The 14,201-nt window shown below is 54.0% G+C and overlaps 2 protein-coding genes across 2 annotated transcripts; both read left to right on the top strand.

Annotated features, from left to right (window-relative positions):
• Nucleotides 1-1,329: 1,329 nt before the first annotated feature.
• LOC114060667 (putative methyltransferase DDB_G0268948) lies at nucleotides 1,330-5,954 on the top strand. Its single transcript, XM_027890351.1, has 7 exons — nucleotides 1,330-1,449; nucleotides 2,402-2,530; nucleotides 2,800-2,960; nucleotides 3,225-3,438; nucleotides 4,061-4,161; nucleotides 4,876-5,013; nucleotides 5,543-5,954. Exons 2-7 carry the CDS (start codon nucleotides 2,420-2,422, stop codon nucleotides 5,631-5,633), a joined length of 816 nt encoding a protein of 271 aa, XP_027746152.1. The 5' UTR covers nucleotides 1,330-1,449; nucleotides 2,402-2,419; the 3' UTR covers nucleotides 5,634-5,954.
• A 5,347-nt stretch (nucleotides 5,955-11,301) lies between these two features.
• On the top strand, nucleotides 11,302-12,678 carry LOC114060662 (interferon lambda-3-like). The gene is made up of 5 exons (XM_027890346.1): nucleotides 11,302-11,463; nucleotides 11,719-11,793; nucleotides 11,940-12,096; nucleotides 12,174-12,241; nucleotides 12,340-12,678. The coding sequence occupies exons 1-5, from the start codon at nucleotides 11,302-11,304 to the stop codon at nucleotides 12,433-12,435; spliced, it is 558 nt and encodes a 185-aa protein (XP_027746147.1). The 3' UTR covers nucleotides 12,436-12,678.
• Nucleotides 12,679-14,201: the final 1,523 nt, after the last annotated feature.

The raw sequence follows: 14,201 nt of genomic DNA, 5'->3' as shown, positions 1-14,201 counted from the left end.
GATGCATTGGCAGTGAAAGAAACCCAAACATCTCCCTGGAAATAGTCCCAGAGGCTGCAGTGAAACCCCAGTGGCTGAGTGAGGACGATGGCCACACACCTGGATTGGTGCAGCAAGGTGAGGACATGGCATGGGCAGGGAATGCCAGCAGTGCAGGAGCACAGGGAGGCATCAAAAGCACTCAAGTGCTATATCCTGGCCATTGATGAGGTTAGGGCTTGGCGTAGTGATCCTGTTTGGAAAAGCAAAGCTCTGGGAGCTGTTTTGCCACTGCATTCTGCAGAGACACAAAGGTGGGGAGGGGGCAGAGCCAACGGGCACAGGACTTCAGGAGAGCAAGTGTGGAGGGATGAAGGATCTTAAATTGTCCTTTTCTGATTAAGGTCAGAGTTTGGAGGTCTATTAATCCAGGACCCTGCTATGTAATTCAAATCCACATGGCCTGTAGGTTTGGGGAACAAGTTGGGAAGACCCCAGGGCACTTTTACATTCCTTAAAGTCTGTGGATTTAGTAAGTGGCCTGGTAGGGATGATGGACAGTGTCTGATTCCCTGTGCCTGGTGTTTAAACTCATGTTTGGACTAAGGCTCAGCAACCCAAGGGTTAAGAATACCAATTTATTGCTGCATGGTGCAGGGCCATCAGAGATTCATTGTCACTTGGGGAATACAAGAGGGCTGGAATAGGGACTCGAAGACAGCTGAATCCAGTGTGGCAAAGGTTGGGAGACCTAGCAAAGGACTCCTCTGCACTGCAGGTGTTTGGTCTCAGTAGCCAGAGGATAATCAGTTAAATACCACCTGTATTCTCTTAAAGTTAGGAGTGGCTTTAGGGCTGTGCAGAGTACAAACTGAGTGCTTCCAGAGAACCAGGACTCTCTGCCTTCAGCTGCATGGAATTAGCATTACTCTTAGCAAAGGAGTAAATCCAAAGCAGGGCAGATTGCCTAGTCCCGAAATACTGTGCTCTGCGCTCTTCACGTTGGTGCAGGGGACTCTATTTCTGCATGTTCTCTTTCCGCTGGATGATGGGAGGGGCCTTCAGTGCAGACAGAGCGCTGTAGGTACGGCTTTGGCTGCCCGCAGCTTTGCATCCTGTTCTCCTGCTACCTTGTAAGCATCTTCTGGGCTCTGTATCTGCTTCCCGAGACGTGGGGGCTGCTGAGCGACCCCCGGGATCCGTGGGCATTTTGAAAGCTCTCTGTAATTAGCAACTACGGAACTGTGTAAAGACTAAGGCTCTGGGCCTCCGGCATTTCGATGGGATGAGCCTCTGGAACTGCCCTCTGGATTTTAGCCCCTCCGACTGCGCTCCGGCCGGGCAGGGAGGAGCTGCGGGGTGGGCGGTAGGCACCGGGGGCGGCGCCGGCCATCGCCCGCCTTTCTTCCCTCTTTTCCTGGTCTGGAGCTCCGCACGGAGAGGCGTCGGGAGCTGCGGGGGCTGTCGGCGGTAAGGGCGGGGGGCGCTGGGGGAAGGAGGCTCCTCTGAGCGCTCGGAAAGCAGCTGGAGGATCCCTCCAGAAAGGCCTTCGGCAGCGCTGCTGCTCCCTGTTGGGAGCTCCAGCCCTGCGCTGTTGGAGCATCTATTCCTGCACCCCAAGGCAGAATAACCCTTGACTGTCCGATGTCGCAGCTGCCCGCCTCGCTCGCCGTGGGCACAGAGAGGGTGCTGGGTCCCGTCAGACGGGGCAGGGAGCCCTTCTGGCAGGTTCCTGGGGTCTCTCACCAGCCCAGGGAGCTGTCGCTGTCCCGCACGGCGCCTGCTCGGGCACCGAGACAAACAGGATGCGGCTGAGAGCCTTCCGGTGCGGCGGGATGGGCCGGGACCGCCGCGGGGATGCGGGGACCGAGGGGTCCCGGAGCATCACGGGGGGGGCACATTAGTGGGCGAGCAAGGGAACGCCCTGTGCGCTGTCCGCGAGAGGCCAAAAAATACCAGGAGGTTGAGAAAGCGCAGGGCCGAGTTGTTGTGTTTGTGTTAATTCTAAAACATGGGTTTCCTTAAAAAAAAACCCAAAACCAAACAAACCCCCAAAAAACCTCCGGAGAAACCCCCCACAGAAAAAAAACCAAACCCAAACTGTTCTACTTTAATGGTGACTTATTTCAGAAAACACCCGGGGGGGTGACTGGGGCTGGGGAAGCAAAGGAGTAAAGGATTGCTTAAAAACCTGGAAAGTTTTTCAGCATCGGATGCTGCTGGTTTCCTCTTGGGATTAGTTTACAGCCGTGGGAGGGATTCTCAGAGAGCAGGTTTACATTCCTTTGCCCGGAGCCTCCCGGGCAAAGTCCTCCCGGGGGCCCCGCCGGGAATTGGAGGCTTTAGTGCCTGCGGTCACAGGCTGAAGAGGTGCAGGAATTTGACCCCTTGGTGACAATCTCGGCTTCCTACTTCTTCCCAGGTGCCGGGTTATCCAAGCATGAGCACCCAGATGTTCGAGGGCAAAGGCCATGCGGCCGTCTACCAAAAATACAGGTTTGCACCCGGGAAAGAGCTGCAGCAAACCATCCTTGCCTACCTGCAGGAAAAGGTGAGTAGGGTATGGCCAGGTTGGAGGAAAAATCCAGGGTATCTTTATTTGTGGGTGGTGGTGTTTACCTTGCTGGGAGTGTTATCTTGATTGGTGCCACAGGGTATGACAAATTACCAGGGTTCAAGGCAAGACGGGGGCACAGGAGAGGCCTTCCACAGGTTCTGCCATGCCAAGGCTGTTCCTGAGTGGATGCTGTGGGAAGCAGTGGGGTAAAAGCACAGAAACTGGGTGGCTGCCCACTGAGATGCATCTGCTCCTCCCCACAGAAGGCAATCCCTGCTGAGCTGGTGGTGGACGTCGGCTGTGGGACCGGACAAGGCACCCGCTTCCTTGCGGAGCACTTCAAGAAGGTGGTGGGGACGGACATCAGTGAAGCACAGATCCAGGAGGCCAAGGAGACCCTCTCCACGCCCAATGTCTCCTACCTGTGAGTGTCGGGAGAGTGAGCTCAGCCCGAGGCAACATTCGGGAGTGGTGTTTTGTGAGTACGCTTGTTGTAAGACCCAGATGACACCAAGGAAAGCCTTATTTGGTGGAATTCCCGAGGTGAACAGGCATTATCCTAGGCTTCCTGTAGCCGTGGTCTTGCATCCCACACAGTCCTCGTGGACTCCAAAAAATACCCACTGGCTCCATGCCCTACCCTCTGATTCCCGTATCACAGATGTCTTTCTCTCCTCCCCGCTCCCAGCGTGTGCCCTGCAGAGGAGCTGCCGTTCCCGGACGCCTCTGTGGATGTCCTGGCCTCGTTCACGGCCGCGCACTGGTTTGACATCCAGAAGTTCATGAAGGAAGTGCAGCGGGTGGTGAAGCCGGGCGGCTGCGTGGCCATCAGCACCTACACCGTGGACATGAGCGTGCGCTACGGAGATTGCTCTGAGAAGCTCACCAAAATCTTCAAGGAGGTGAGGGGACGGAACCCAAACCTCAGGGCTCGGTCTGGGCATGGGGAAATGCATATTGCTTGGGTGCAGAGAGGAATCCTAATGCAGGATGGAGCAGAAGAGGGATGGTTAAATGCAGGGGCAAGGCTGAGGTGGGATTTAGAGGCTCCAAAGCAGTGCTAAATCTGGCTGGATGAGGAGAAAAGGGACACCAGGATTGATAGGGCAGGCTCTGGTAGGGTTGAGAAAGGTGCCAGAGCATATCTGGGGGCTGGTATTGTCAAAGATACTTCTCCTGCTGTTGATCACAATGAAAAGAATGGGAAGTATAAACTGTTTGGGAGAAGTCCTTTTTTAGTAATCTTTCTTGGCAAAGGGTGTTTTAACAACTGGATAAAAGGAGTCTTTGCACAATCAGTAAGAGCAGCATAGGGAGAAAAACAGAACTCTTATCTCTATAATAAAATGGCATCCTTAAATTCTGGGCACTAAGTGAGAATTTTGGTGTATTTAAATGCCATGAGTATTTAAAAAATAAAAAGGGCCAAGTGTGAATGTGTCAGGTTTAGGCCCAAACCTGAGTTACGTGGAAATTGAGAACTTCAAATGGTTTTGTGCTTTTTTTAATACTCTGTCTTTACAGTGCTGGGACCAGATTTTAAAATACTCACATAATAGACTAAAATTCGTCTTGGAAAACTACAAAGAGATCTTCGAGGCCTTGCCATTCCCAGACAAGAAGAGGTGAGCAGAACCCTCTCGGTGCAGCACCAGGAGTGGATAAAGGGAGTGTCTCTTCCCCTCTGGGGGCTTCTCTGCCTCCAGCCCAGGGTTTGCCAGAACCTCAGCCCAGCTGCTGGGGATCAACAAACCCCTGTGCATCGAGACAGAGCTGTGTGGCTGCAGTCCCACTGCTCCTGGCTTTTATGTGGCTCTGCACTGAGCCATCGAGTGGGGTCTGAGGGCTGTGAGGACCCCTCCTGCTCGAGGCAGCCTTGGGTTAGATTTTCAGTTGGTGGTCTAGCACAGTTTGAGGTTTCTGGGCAGGTCACTTCATGGGTGAAAGGAAAAATAGTGAGATAGCAAACGTGCCCTAGACCTCTGGGGAGCCAGTGCCTGCCTCCCCACCAAGGCAAAAATGTGGTGATAGTGGTGGTGTGAAGGTGTTGGTGTTCTGGATGCTGGAGGGGATGGGGGTCTGCAGGTAGGCCTGTACCAAAAGGGCTGTCCGAGTCACAGACTATGTGAGATGGTCCCTGGAACCATCTTTGCTTCTCCAGTAGCACAGCAGTCAGAGCTCTTGACCCACCACATGCCGCAATTGGATGTTATTTCCATCTGCTGGACCTTTGATGGTGTCAGATACTTTATTCACCACCACGTTAATCTGTTATCTGTGTTTCCCCACCTTAAAGATTTAACTTGTCAATGCTCCTTTCTTCCCCATCTCTCTTGCAGAATCACTGATATCTATGACGGTATCCCCATGACTGTCGAGGGTGTGGTTGGCTACATGGAGTCTGCCTCTCCGTATCAAACCTTTCTGAAGAATGACCCTGAAGCTGCAAAGTCCCTCCTCCAAGAGACTGAAAAGAGGTGAGAAAACTGCTTGGGGTAAAAAAGCAGGATGTGGAGGACCTGTCTTCTACAGTGCACGAAGAGTGAGGTTGTGGAGACCCCTCCAAAGCTAGAAGTGAGCTGTGAGGGGGTACACTCCCTCCTTTCCCCCAGGTGTGGATGGGTGTCTGTCAAGGGTTAAGCAGCAGATCCTTAAATGTTAAGTCCATGGAACTCTGTGGTATACTTGCACTGATATATCCATGGAAGTCTTGTGTCAGAGGTATCTTGAGTTTCTTTGCCTCATTCTTAATTAGCAGAGGGCACAAAAAATATTGGTGGTTGCATCTTCACCAACCTGTTTTGGTCTCCAACAAGGGCCTTCTGGGAAGGAGAGGCATCCCTGTGCCTGCTCATTTATTCGCTGACCAGAACAACCCTTGTGCAGCAGCTGGAAGCATCTGCCACCCAGGCCTTTGTGCTGTGGGTGGAAGAGACCTGTCTCTTGTGGGGGTCAGGTGGGAGCTGGCCGGACAGGGCGAGACCCATCCTCTGCTTCTCGTTGCAGGATGCTGGAGACAATGGGTGTTTCTTCCCGCGAAACCCCAGTGGAGTTCTTGGTGAGGCACGTCTGTGTGCTGGGGTGCAAGGGACGGTGAAAGAGGAAACCCTCCTGCTCTGGTGCTAAAATGGAACGAAAACGTGGGTTGTCTCCTAATACCCCACTTGTAGCCGCTCTTATTCTTTGCGAAGATTGATGCTGATTTCAGTGATTTTGATTTTCTGTGGAAGGCAGAGGGGGTTTTATGCTTCTGGGGCTCCTACCCACTTTGGTCCTGCAGTGTGCCCAGTGCTGCCCCCTTGGCACTGGAAGGGTCCCGTTTCGGGCTGGTGGTGGTTGGATTATATGTGGGGAAGAGAATCACAGCACTTGCCGTGAAACTCGCTGAATTTCTTACACAATTAATAATAATTAAAAAGCTGATAAAAAGTTGCCTGTGGTTCCTCTTTTTAAGAGAGGCTGTAGAGCACCTGCAGGGGGGAAATAATTGTGCTACAAAGACACTCAGTGTCTTAGGTCCTGAGTGGCCTCCTGCTCTATGGGGGAGATGGGTTTTGGATAGGAAAGATGATTTGCCCCTTTCCCTGCCCAGGCTGAGGGAGGTGTGTGCTGTCTTTGAAGGCTGACCTGGAAAGGGGCTGTTCTCAGTCAGAACATGCCCCCATCCCTGGTGCTTAGCTGGCTGGTGCAGGTGTGACAGCAGCTAACCTGCCCCAGGAGTGCTTTGTGACCCTAGTGAGTCACTTGCCCTCAGCACAGTTCAGGAGCCTTTCTGGGATCGCTGCCACAGGGGGAGCAGGTTTGTGCCCATTATTACCCACCCACACTGCAAAGGGAAGATTAGAGGCTGGATTTTGGGGAGGGGCAGATAGAGACATGAGGGCTCAGAGCCCAGCACACGTCCCCTCCTGTTTGCTTTCTGCATATTTCAAGTTAAGGCACAGCCCCTGTGAGGACTGTACCCTTTCCTGTAATTTCTGCCCATGGCAAGAAGGCTGCCCTGGCACCCTGGGAAGGGCAGTGCCCTCACTCTGTTCTGCCTTTCTTAGCAATGTACAAAGGTAGAAGTGACACATCTGCTCCCTGCCCCAGAAAACACACCTGGAGAGGGGCTTAGAGGGCCCAGAGGTGCTTCCACTGTGGTCCTGCGCTCTCAGGTGTGGTCCTGACTGAGCCTCCTCAGCTTGGCAAGGGTGCTGGGCCCTGGGCATATTTCCCCTGGGGTCACTGAGCCCTGGCTCAGCTTTTCCAGGATGGGGAGCAAAGGTTTTGCCCCCAGGAGGGTGGTGGGGTCCTGGGAGGACAGCTGTGGGGTGAGAAGCCCATTGTGGATGTGAGGATGGGTTTGGGCCAGCAGCAGCCATCAGGCCTCCCTTGCCAGGTAAGGAAGGGGCTGGTGGCTTGTCACCTCTGGAGGGAGCACAAGAGGTGTCTCTTCCCAGGGTGACACCGCTGCTGGGGTGCCAGGGGCCTGACTGGCTGCCTGGGCTGGGGCATTTCCAGCTCTGCTGGCGGGCTTGTCCTGGAGAGGGGCATACCCACAGCCATGCCAGGGCAGGGAGGGAACCCCCAGGAGGGAACACGCTGTGTCCCTACAGTAGTGGGCAAAGGTTCTGGTGAAAAAGCATTTGGGTTTTCTCCTCATTTTGAATTTAAATTTAAAACAAGTTGGTTTAAGTCTGCTCAGTAATTACCTCAGTAATTCTCAGCCCTTCCCTCTGTGCGTCCCCAGGATGGTGCAGCAGGTGATGGGCTGTGATGTAACACCGGGGGTTGCATCACCACCATGCTCGGGCACGGCACAAACCATCAGGGCAGTGACAGCTCATGTGCAGAGAGGTGCTGAAGGGTTCTGGGGCACGTAGCTGGGCCAGGGGCACTTTGGTGGCACTGACACCCGGGGCTGGCAGGGACAGGTCGGGCAACGGCTGCCAAGTGGAGCCCACCTGATGTCCCCGGTCCCGGCACCATCAGGCCCTGGGCAAGTCTCCCACACACCACATGGGGGTTTATTTTTAAAGATGGCTTTTTTGGGACACACTTTTTGTCCCTTCTATCTTCTTTTCCCAGACCAGTTACTTTAGCAGGAGCCAATTCCTCCCGGACAAGCCTGCTGGCTACAGAAAGGGTCAGGAAGGAGCCGCCTGGGCTCATCCTTGCCCACTCCAGTGGCATTGCCTGTGCCCAGGATTTTCCCACGCTCGTGCCACGTAGCGGCTGATGAGTCACCACGGAGCAATTACCTTACGTAGTGCCGGTGCCCTGTCCACAGCCACGTTTCACTTTCCTTCTCGCACCTGGAACTTCCTACGCACCTGGGATTTCTCGCTCCGAGCAAGCTCAAGTGGCTCCAGCCTGCTGGGCCACGTGAATCCAGGGGGTTCCACCATCCCCCTCCGTGCCGCTCTCCTGGCACAGCAGTGCCTGCAGCCGGGGCTGGAGCGATGGCTGCGGTGGGTCCCCAATGTCCTGCACACCCCGCCAGGCACTGCGTGGTGTCCCCAGCCCACCCTGGCCTGGGGGAACCCTCCCCTGCCACGGCAGGAGCTGCCACTGGCACGGTTTGGAGGAGCCGTGGGGAATTCAGCCAGGCCTCGCTGGCTGGGCTGGCATATGGTGGAGCATGGCATCACCATCACCGTGTGAGACGCACGCCAAGGCCCAGGATGGCAAGCCCACATCCCACTGGGAAAAATCTGATTGTGTTCAGCCAGGCTCCTGGGGGTTTGGCTGTGGCTGCAGGTGAGTGTGGCACAAATACCTGAGCAAGGCCCCCAGGAGAGATCCTCACCCCTCCATCCCACCCACCCTCAGGGCCCAGCTTCACCTCCCCAGCTTTCGCTTTTCTTCGGTGCCTCTGAATTTCCTTTTGCGTGTGTGAAGACACGAGGTTTCGCTTTACTTCTCCAAACAGAAACGACACCTGGGACATAAAAGCCACAGTGATGGGAAACAGGAGCCAAAGCTGGGTCCCACGGGGATGTGATGCTGCTGTGGCCAGACGGGTGACCCAAGAGCGTCTCGGCAGGGATCTGTGGTGTGGGACAGTGGTTCATGGGGGATCACCCCTCTCTCAGTGGGGGGCACATTTCTTTTTTACAACTGCTGGGATTTTCTGCTGAGGTGCTGTCTGTTCCAGCTGAGCTGTGCCTCGCTTGAGCGACATACATGGCATTATTTATGCTGGTTTGGGCTTTTATTTCAGAGCTATATCAATCATGGACTTCGTTGCACTGAATCAAAATTATTCTTCTAAGTCTGTGGTTTTCTTTAATGGGAGAGAAAGGAAACACAGAGCTGTTGTCCTGTTTACTGAGAGGGCAGGCAAAGGAGCCAAGCCCCGAGCTCAGACTTTTAATTACTGACCTCATTCTGCCTGTTCCAGGGGGCAGGCTGGCACGGGAGCCTGGTCCTGTGGCCATATCTGTGGATGGAAAACCTGTGCCCACCACGCTTTTACCACCATCTTTTACTGTCCTGGCTCTTGTCCAAGCTGTATCTGCATCCAGCTCAGTCAAGGTGGAAATACTCGCTGTCCCATCCATGCTGCCCCCTCCTCTTCTTTATTTCCATCATAGTTTTCCAGGAAAGACCTGGGCAATCTGAGATGCTGCTGGAGCAGAGGAAGGGCTGGATGGACCTTGTGAGTCAACAGCTGGTTCTGCTCTGCCTCTTGAGAAATTATCTGGACAATGAGGCAGAGGGTACCCTCTGTACCAAGTTTTGTGGTGACCCCAAACTGGCACAAGTGGATGACACAGCAGAGGGTCATGCTGCTGTCCACAGGGACTTAGACAAGCTGGAGAAATGGGCTGATGGAACATCCTCAAGTTCAACTAGGGGAAGGGCAAAGTCCTGCACCTGAAGAGGAACAGCCCCAGGCACCAGGACGTGCTGGGGGCTGCCCAGATAGAAACCAGGCATGGCAGAAAAGGACCTGGGGGTCCTGGTGGGCACCAGGTTGAACATGAGCCAGAAACATGTCCTTGTGGCAAAGAAGTGAATGGTATCTGGGGCTGCACTGGGAGAAGTGTTTCCAGCAGGATGAGGGAGGTGATCCTTCCCTTTTACTCAGCACTGGTGAGGCCACCCCTGGGGTCCTGGGTGCAGGTTTGGGCTCCCCAGGGGGAGAGAGACATGGCACATATTGGATAGAGTCGAATCAATGTCATGAAGATGTTGGACAGGAACATCTCTCCTACAAGGAAAGGCTGAGAAAGGAGGCTTAGGGACTCTTGGTGGTGCCTACTGCCAGCACAGCAGAAAAAAGCTACAACCTGAAACATGTGAAAGGGTATCTGAACACACAAGAACACTCACAGAGAGGCTGTGGAGTTGGCACTCCATCCTTGGAGTTATTTAAAACTGGACACAGTCCCTGGGCAACCCATGCCAGCTGACCCTGCCAGAGCAAGGGCTGCACTGGATGATTCCACCTCCATGACCACATCCATGCCACTCTGCCCACCCATAGGTGTATCTTTCTACAAGCTTGCTCAAGAACTTTTCTTGTTCTCTTGGACTCCTTGAAATCAGCAGTTTATTTCCAAATGTGAACACTAAAAATCAAGTCCTTCTGGATCTGTGTTTTCCTGTGTACGGCCACCACACGACACGCTGCAAAGTGCATTTATGCCTGTTGCTGCCTCACCATCTTGGCTTTTTAGATCCAGTCATTGCCCTCATTTTCCGTATTTAATGCTTGATGAATGCACGAAACTAAAAGCCCAGCAGCGATCTCAGGAGGTTACCTCGAGAGAGAGGGGCAGTTGGCTGACCGGGGGCACCGTTCCTCCTGTCACTGGAGGGATGTCAATACACCATATTTGTGTTTCCAGGTTGAACAAGGAGGGGAACCCGGCCAGTCCCAGCGGCTTCAAGGGTGGCAGCCCTGCTCATTTCCGGCAGCCTCCCTTCACAACTCTGTGTCCCACCTGGAAAACCTTCGGTGGAAGTGCTTCTGCCTTCACCTTTTCCCCTGTTTTGGTGGCGAGCCTGGTCCCCGGGGATAACACAGACATAAAGCTCGTTCCTGCAGCCTGCGCCGTGCAGTGCCTGCTCCCTGCTGCTGCTTCCCCCCACTCCTTGCCATGGCCCTTCCTATGGGGAAACCGAGGCACGGACTCCTGCTGCCATTCAGGAGGCACTGAAACGCTCCTGGCCACCCCAAGTCTGCTGTCCCTGGGGGGCTGCGTGCCCGGGGTCTCCCGCAGCGCTCAGCGTGGCGCGGGGCTGGGTCGTGCCCGGTGTCCCCGCACTTGCCAGCACCTCTGTGCCCCTCGGTGTGGCAGCAGCGTCCCCACGCTCAGCCCCCTCGGGGGGGATGTGCTGGAGGCAGCCCGAGCATCCCTCACCGCCGGCGCGCTCGCCCCGTCGAGGCGGAGCAGGGCAGGGCTGGACGCAGCGGGGCAGGTAACGGAGGCGGGAAAGCTTTCGTTTTCCTGTTTGCAAGGTTGCTGAACCCAGCAAGGCGCCGGACTTTCCAGGCTAACTTGAAAGCGCAAACACATCGGTGGAAGGAATATAAAAAGCTGGAGAGATGGGGCAGCAAGGCATCCACAGCCAGCAGAGCAAAGCTGCTCCCCTGGACAGCCCTGCAGCTCCACAGCCGAGAGAGCCACCTGTGGCACCTGTCAGGCACCTCTGCATCAGGACTTTAGCGAATCCTGCCCGGAGTCCTCCGGTTTATCCTCTCTGGCATCTTGAACCAAAACCTCCTCAACCCGTCGTAACCCCTCACTCACCATCGAGCTCTTGTCAACAAAATGCTGTGTCTCCGCCTTGCCACACTGCTTGTGCTGGTGCTGGAGGTCAGCCTGGGGGCTGCCTTTCCCCACGACCCCCTGAGGAAGGGCTGCAGCCTGTTCAGGTACAGGCAAATCGAGAGGGATGAGAAGGAGGCTGTGAAGAAGATGCAGAAGGAGTTTGTGAGTATCTCTGGGGCTGGGCTGGGGAGGGGGGCAAGGCACAGGAGATGCTGAATTTGAGACCTGAGTGACAAGGTGGATGTTTTCTGCAGAAGTGTGGGGAGGAGGAGGATGTTTTCCATGAGAGTTTGGGGACATGAAGGATGCTGGGCCAAATTTTGTCCTGGTTTCAAACCCCACACGGCTGGCAGGGTTGCACATTGCCAGAAGTCACAGCGGCTGTTGTTCAGTCTCTCTCTTGCTTTGTACCGGCAGCGCAAGATCAGGCAGCCGGGCCGCAACTGCAACATCTGGCTCTTCGATCGGGAGTGGATGCTGGCACAGCTGTCGGTAAGAGCGAGGCGATGCTGTGACAAGGGGGCTCACCTCTCCTGTCAGCCAGTCCCACCCTCACATGCACCCCGGGCAGGTCTTCGAGACCTCCCCTCCTCCAGCCCTGGCTCTCTGTGTCCCTAACCACACACTCCTGCCCGCAGGTGCCCGACCGAGTGGTGCTGGTAGAAGCCGAGCTGGACTTCACCATCATGATGCTGCAGCTCTCCACCCACCCCGGCTTCACCAAGACGCGCCAGCGGCCCCTGGACTTCCTCACCCACGCCCGGGAGCATCTGCGGGGCTGTGTGAGTGCCCCTGAGCCTCCCCACTCCCTGCCAGCTCCACAGCCCTGGTGCTGTCACTGGTCCTTACCCCGCTGCTTCCCTTGCAGGTGTCTCCCTCGCATCAGCCCTCGGGGAAAGTGAGCCAGTGGCTGCAGAACCTGCAGGAGGCCATGGGAAGGGTAAGTCGGGTCAGCGGGGCCAGGGGGTCTCGGGGTATCGGCGGCCGCACGGCTGCACCCTGAGCCCAGCGCTAACCCAGCCCCCGTCCCCGCTGCAGGAGAACATCGGCTGCCTGCAGGACTACGCCGTCCGCCACGTCCTCGAGGTGCTGGAAGACCTGAAATGCGCTGCCCTGCAGGAGCAATGCTCTTAGCCCCCATCAGTGGCCCCAAAGGACACCCTGAGGACTGGGAAAAACAACTGCTATTGCATCGCTGGACTGTACTTCCTATTTAAGCCTTTTTTCTTACTCATGTGAGCTCAGAGAACAATTCTTTTTCACAATATTTTAAATTATTGGGGTTTATTGTGCACTTATAAATGTCTCAGGAGGAGATGAAGAAATGCTCCTCCTGAAAGAACGTATTTATTGGATATCTTTATTTTGACGGTTTTCAAAATGTTTTCAAGAAAATCTATTTTTTTACCTGCTATTTATTACAGAGTATATTATGCATATTTGCCTGTATACATTATTTTCTTGCATGCCATTTAATAAAGTAGATAACAGAAGCAGACAAGCTGTCATCACGTTTTTTACTACGTTTTTCTGTAATACAACAGTACAGGTGTTGCACTGACATCCTTGCAAGGACATTGTCCAAATGAAACCTCATTCCATTTAATTTGGGGACAGGGAGGGGAAAAAAGCCTGGATGTTGGGCTCTTTGGGGAGCTTTAGTAGATTTTATCACCTGGCCATGCCCCATCTGCTGCCACCTGATGGCAGGAGCAGCACCCGAGGCAATGAAAACCCATCAGGAGGGAAATGCCCTTGGGCCAACACTACAGATAGGCAGGAAAAGCCCCAGAGGTGTGTCTGGAATTGCACGTGGACTCCTGGGTTTGGTTACACCCAGGCACAGCTGATCTCTCAAAAAACAGACAGCACCAATGTTTTGTCCGTGTGGCCACGGACTCCCAGGAACAGGCAGATGCCATCAGTGCCTTTTTGGCATCCAATCTCCTGACCCTGCTCACAGTTTGATCCTTCAGTTTTGAAGTCTTGCAAGAAATCCCTTTCTCTGGAGCCTATTTGTAGCCAACATCTGGTGGGGGAGGTTGTTTTCAGAACATTCCTGAACGGCAGTGCTGTGCTGTGATAGCCAAACAATACATGGATCTGGAGAGAAAAGCCTAAGGAGGTAAGATGGTGTTTATTCATCCTCCAAAACAGATGTATTTAGACTGTCCTGCCCTCACTGAGGTATCTGTCAAGACACTGTTCCTTTTGCCAGGCAAAGGCTGTAGGCTGTAGTGATGGGGCAGCCAGGCTCCTCAGGAGCTGGGAGCAGGACTGATGGGGACAGGGATGGAGCTGGGAAGTGCTGCAGCTGGCCAGCGTTAGGCTAATGCCCCTGCCAGCTTTTTGTAGCTTGGAGTAAGTCCTCTGCTTTTCCCAGAGGGTGACTGGAGGTGGGCAAGAAGCACTTTAGCTTTCCTTGCAGACTCCCAGAAGGAGTACCAGGAGGAAAAAGCTGAGCAGTCAGAGCACTAAGCCAATTTAAGGCCTCAGAGCCAGGGTTCTGTGCTGGTTTAACTAGATTTGAGGAAGCTAAATTCTAGTTTCTTTTGGGGGAAGACGTGGTGGTATCATGCCAGTGAAGGTTTAGGACACAGTGAGTATTTCAACAGCTGTCAGCCAAACTTTCCTTGTGCTCAGTCTCTAGCTTTGCCTTATCACACCTTCTAACCTGGATGCTGCTTTCATGCCTGGTTCCCTTGTTTAATGGAAGCCACCAAATGGAAGATTTTAAGTTTACGCACCTATTTTGCAGGTGGAGGGGGCTGATTTAAGGCAATTGTTTCAGCTTCTAAAGATTTTGGTCAATTTATGATACCCAGGTAATTCACTCTCAATTAGTAAATGCACTCTTATGATACTTTTTTTTTTTTTTTTTTTAAACACAGATTTCATGT

The sequence above is a fragment of the Empidonax traillii genome, unplaced genomic scaffold (assembly GCF_003031625.1).
Source record: "Empidonax traillii isolate 1590-97213 ecotype Southwest subspecies unplaced genomic scaffold, ASM303162v1 scaffold284:size1552100, whole genome shotgun sequence".
NCBI lineage: Eukaryota > Metazoa > Chordata > Aves > Passeriformes > Tyrannidae > Empidonax > Empidonax traillii.
Note: the sequence above shows the minus strand (reverse complement) of the source record. Positions and strands in the feature narration are given on the sequence as shown.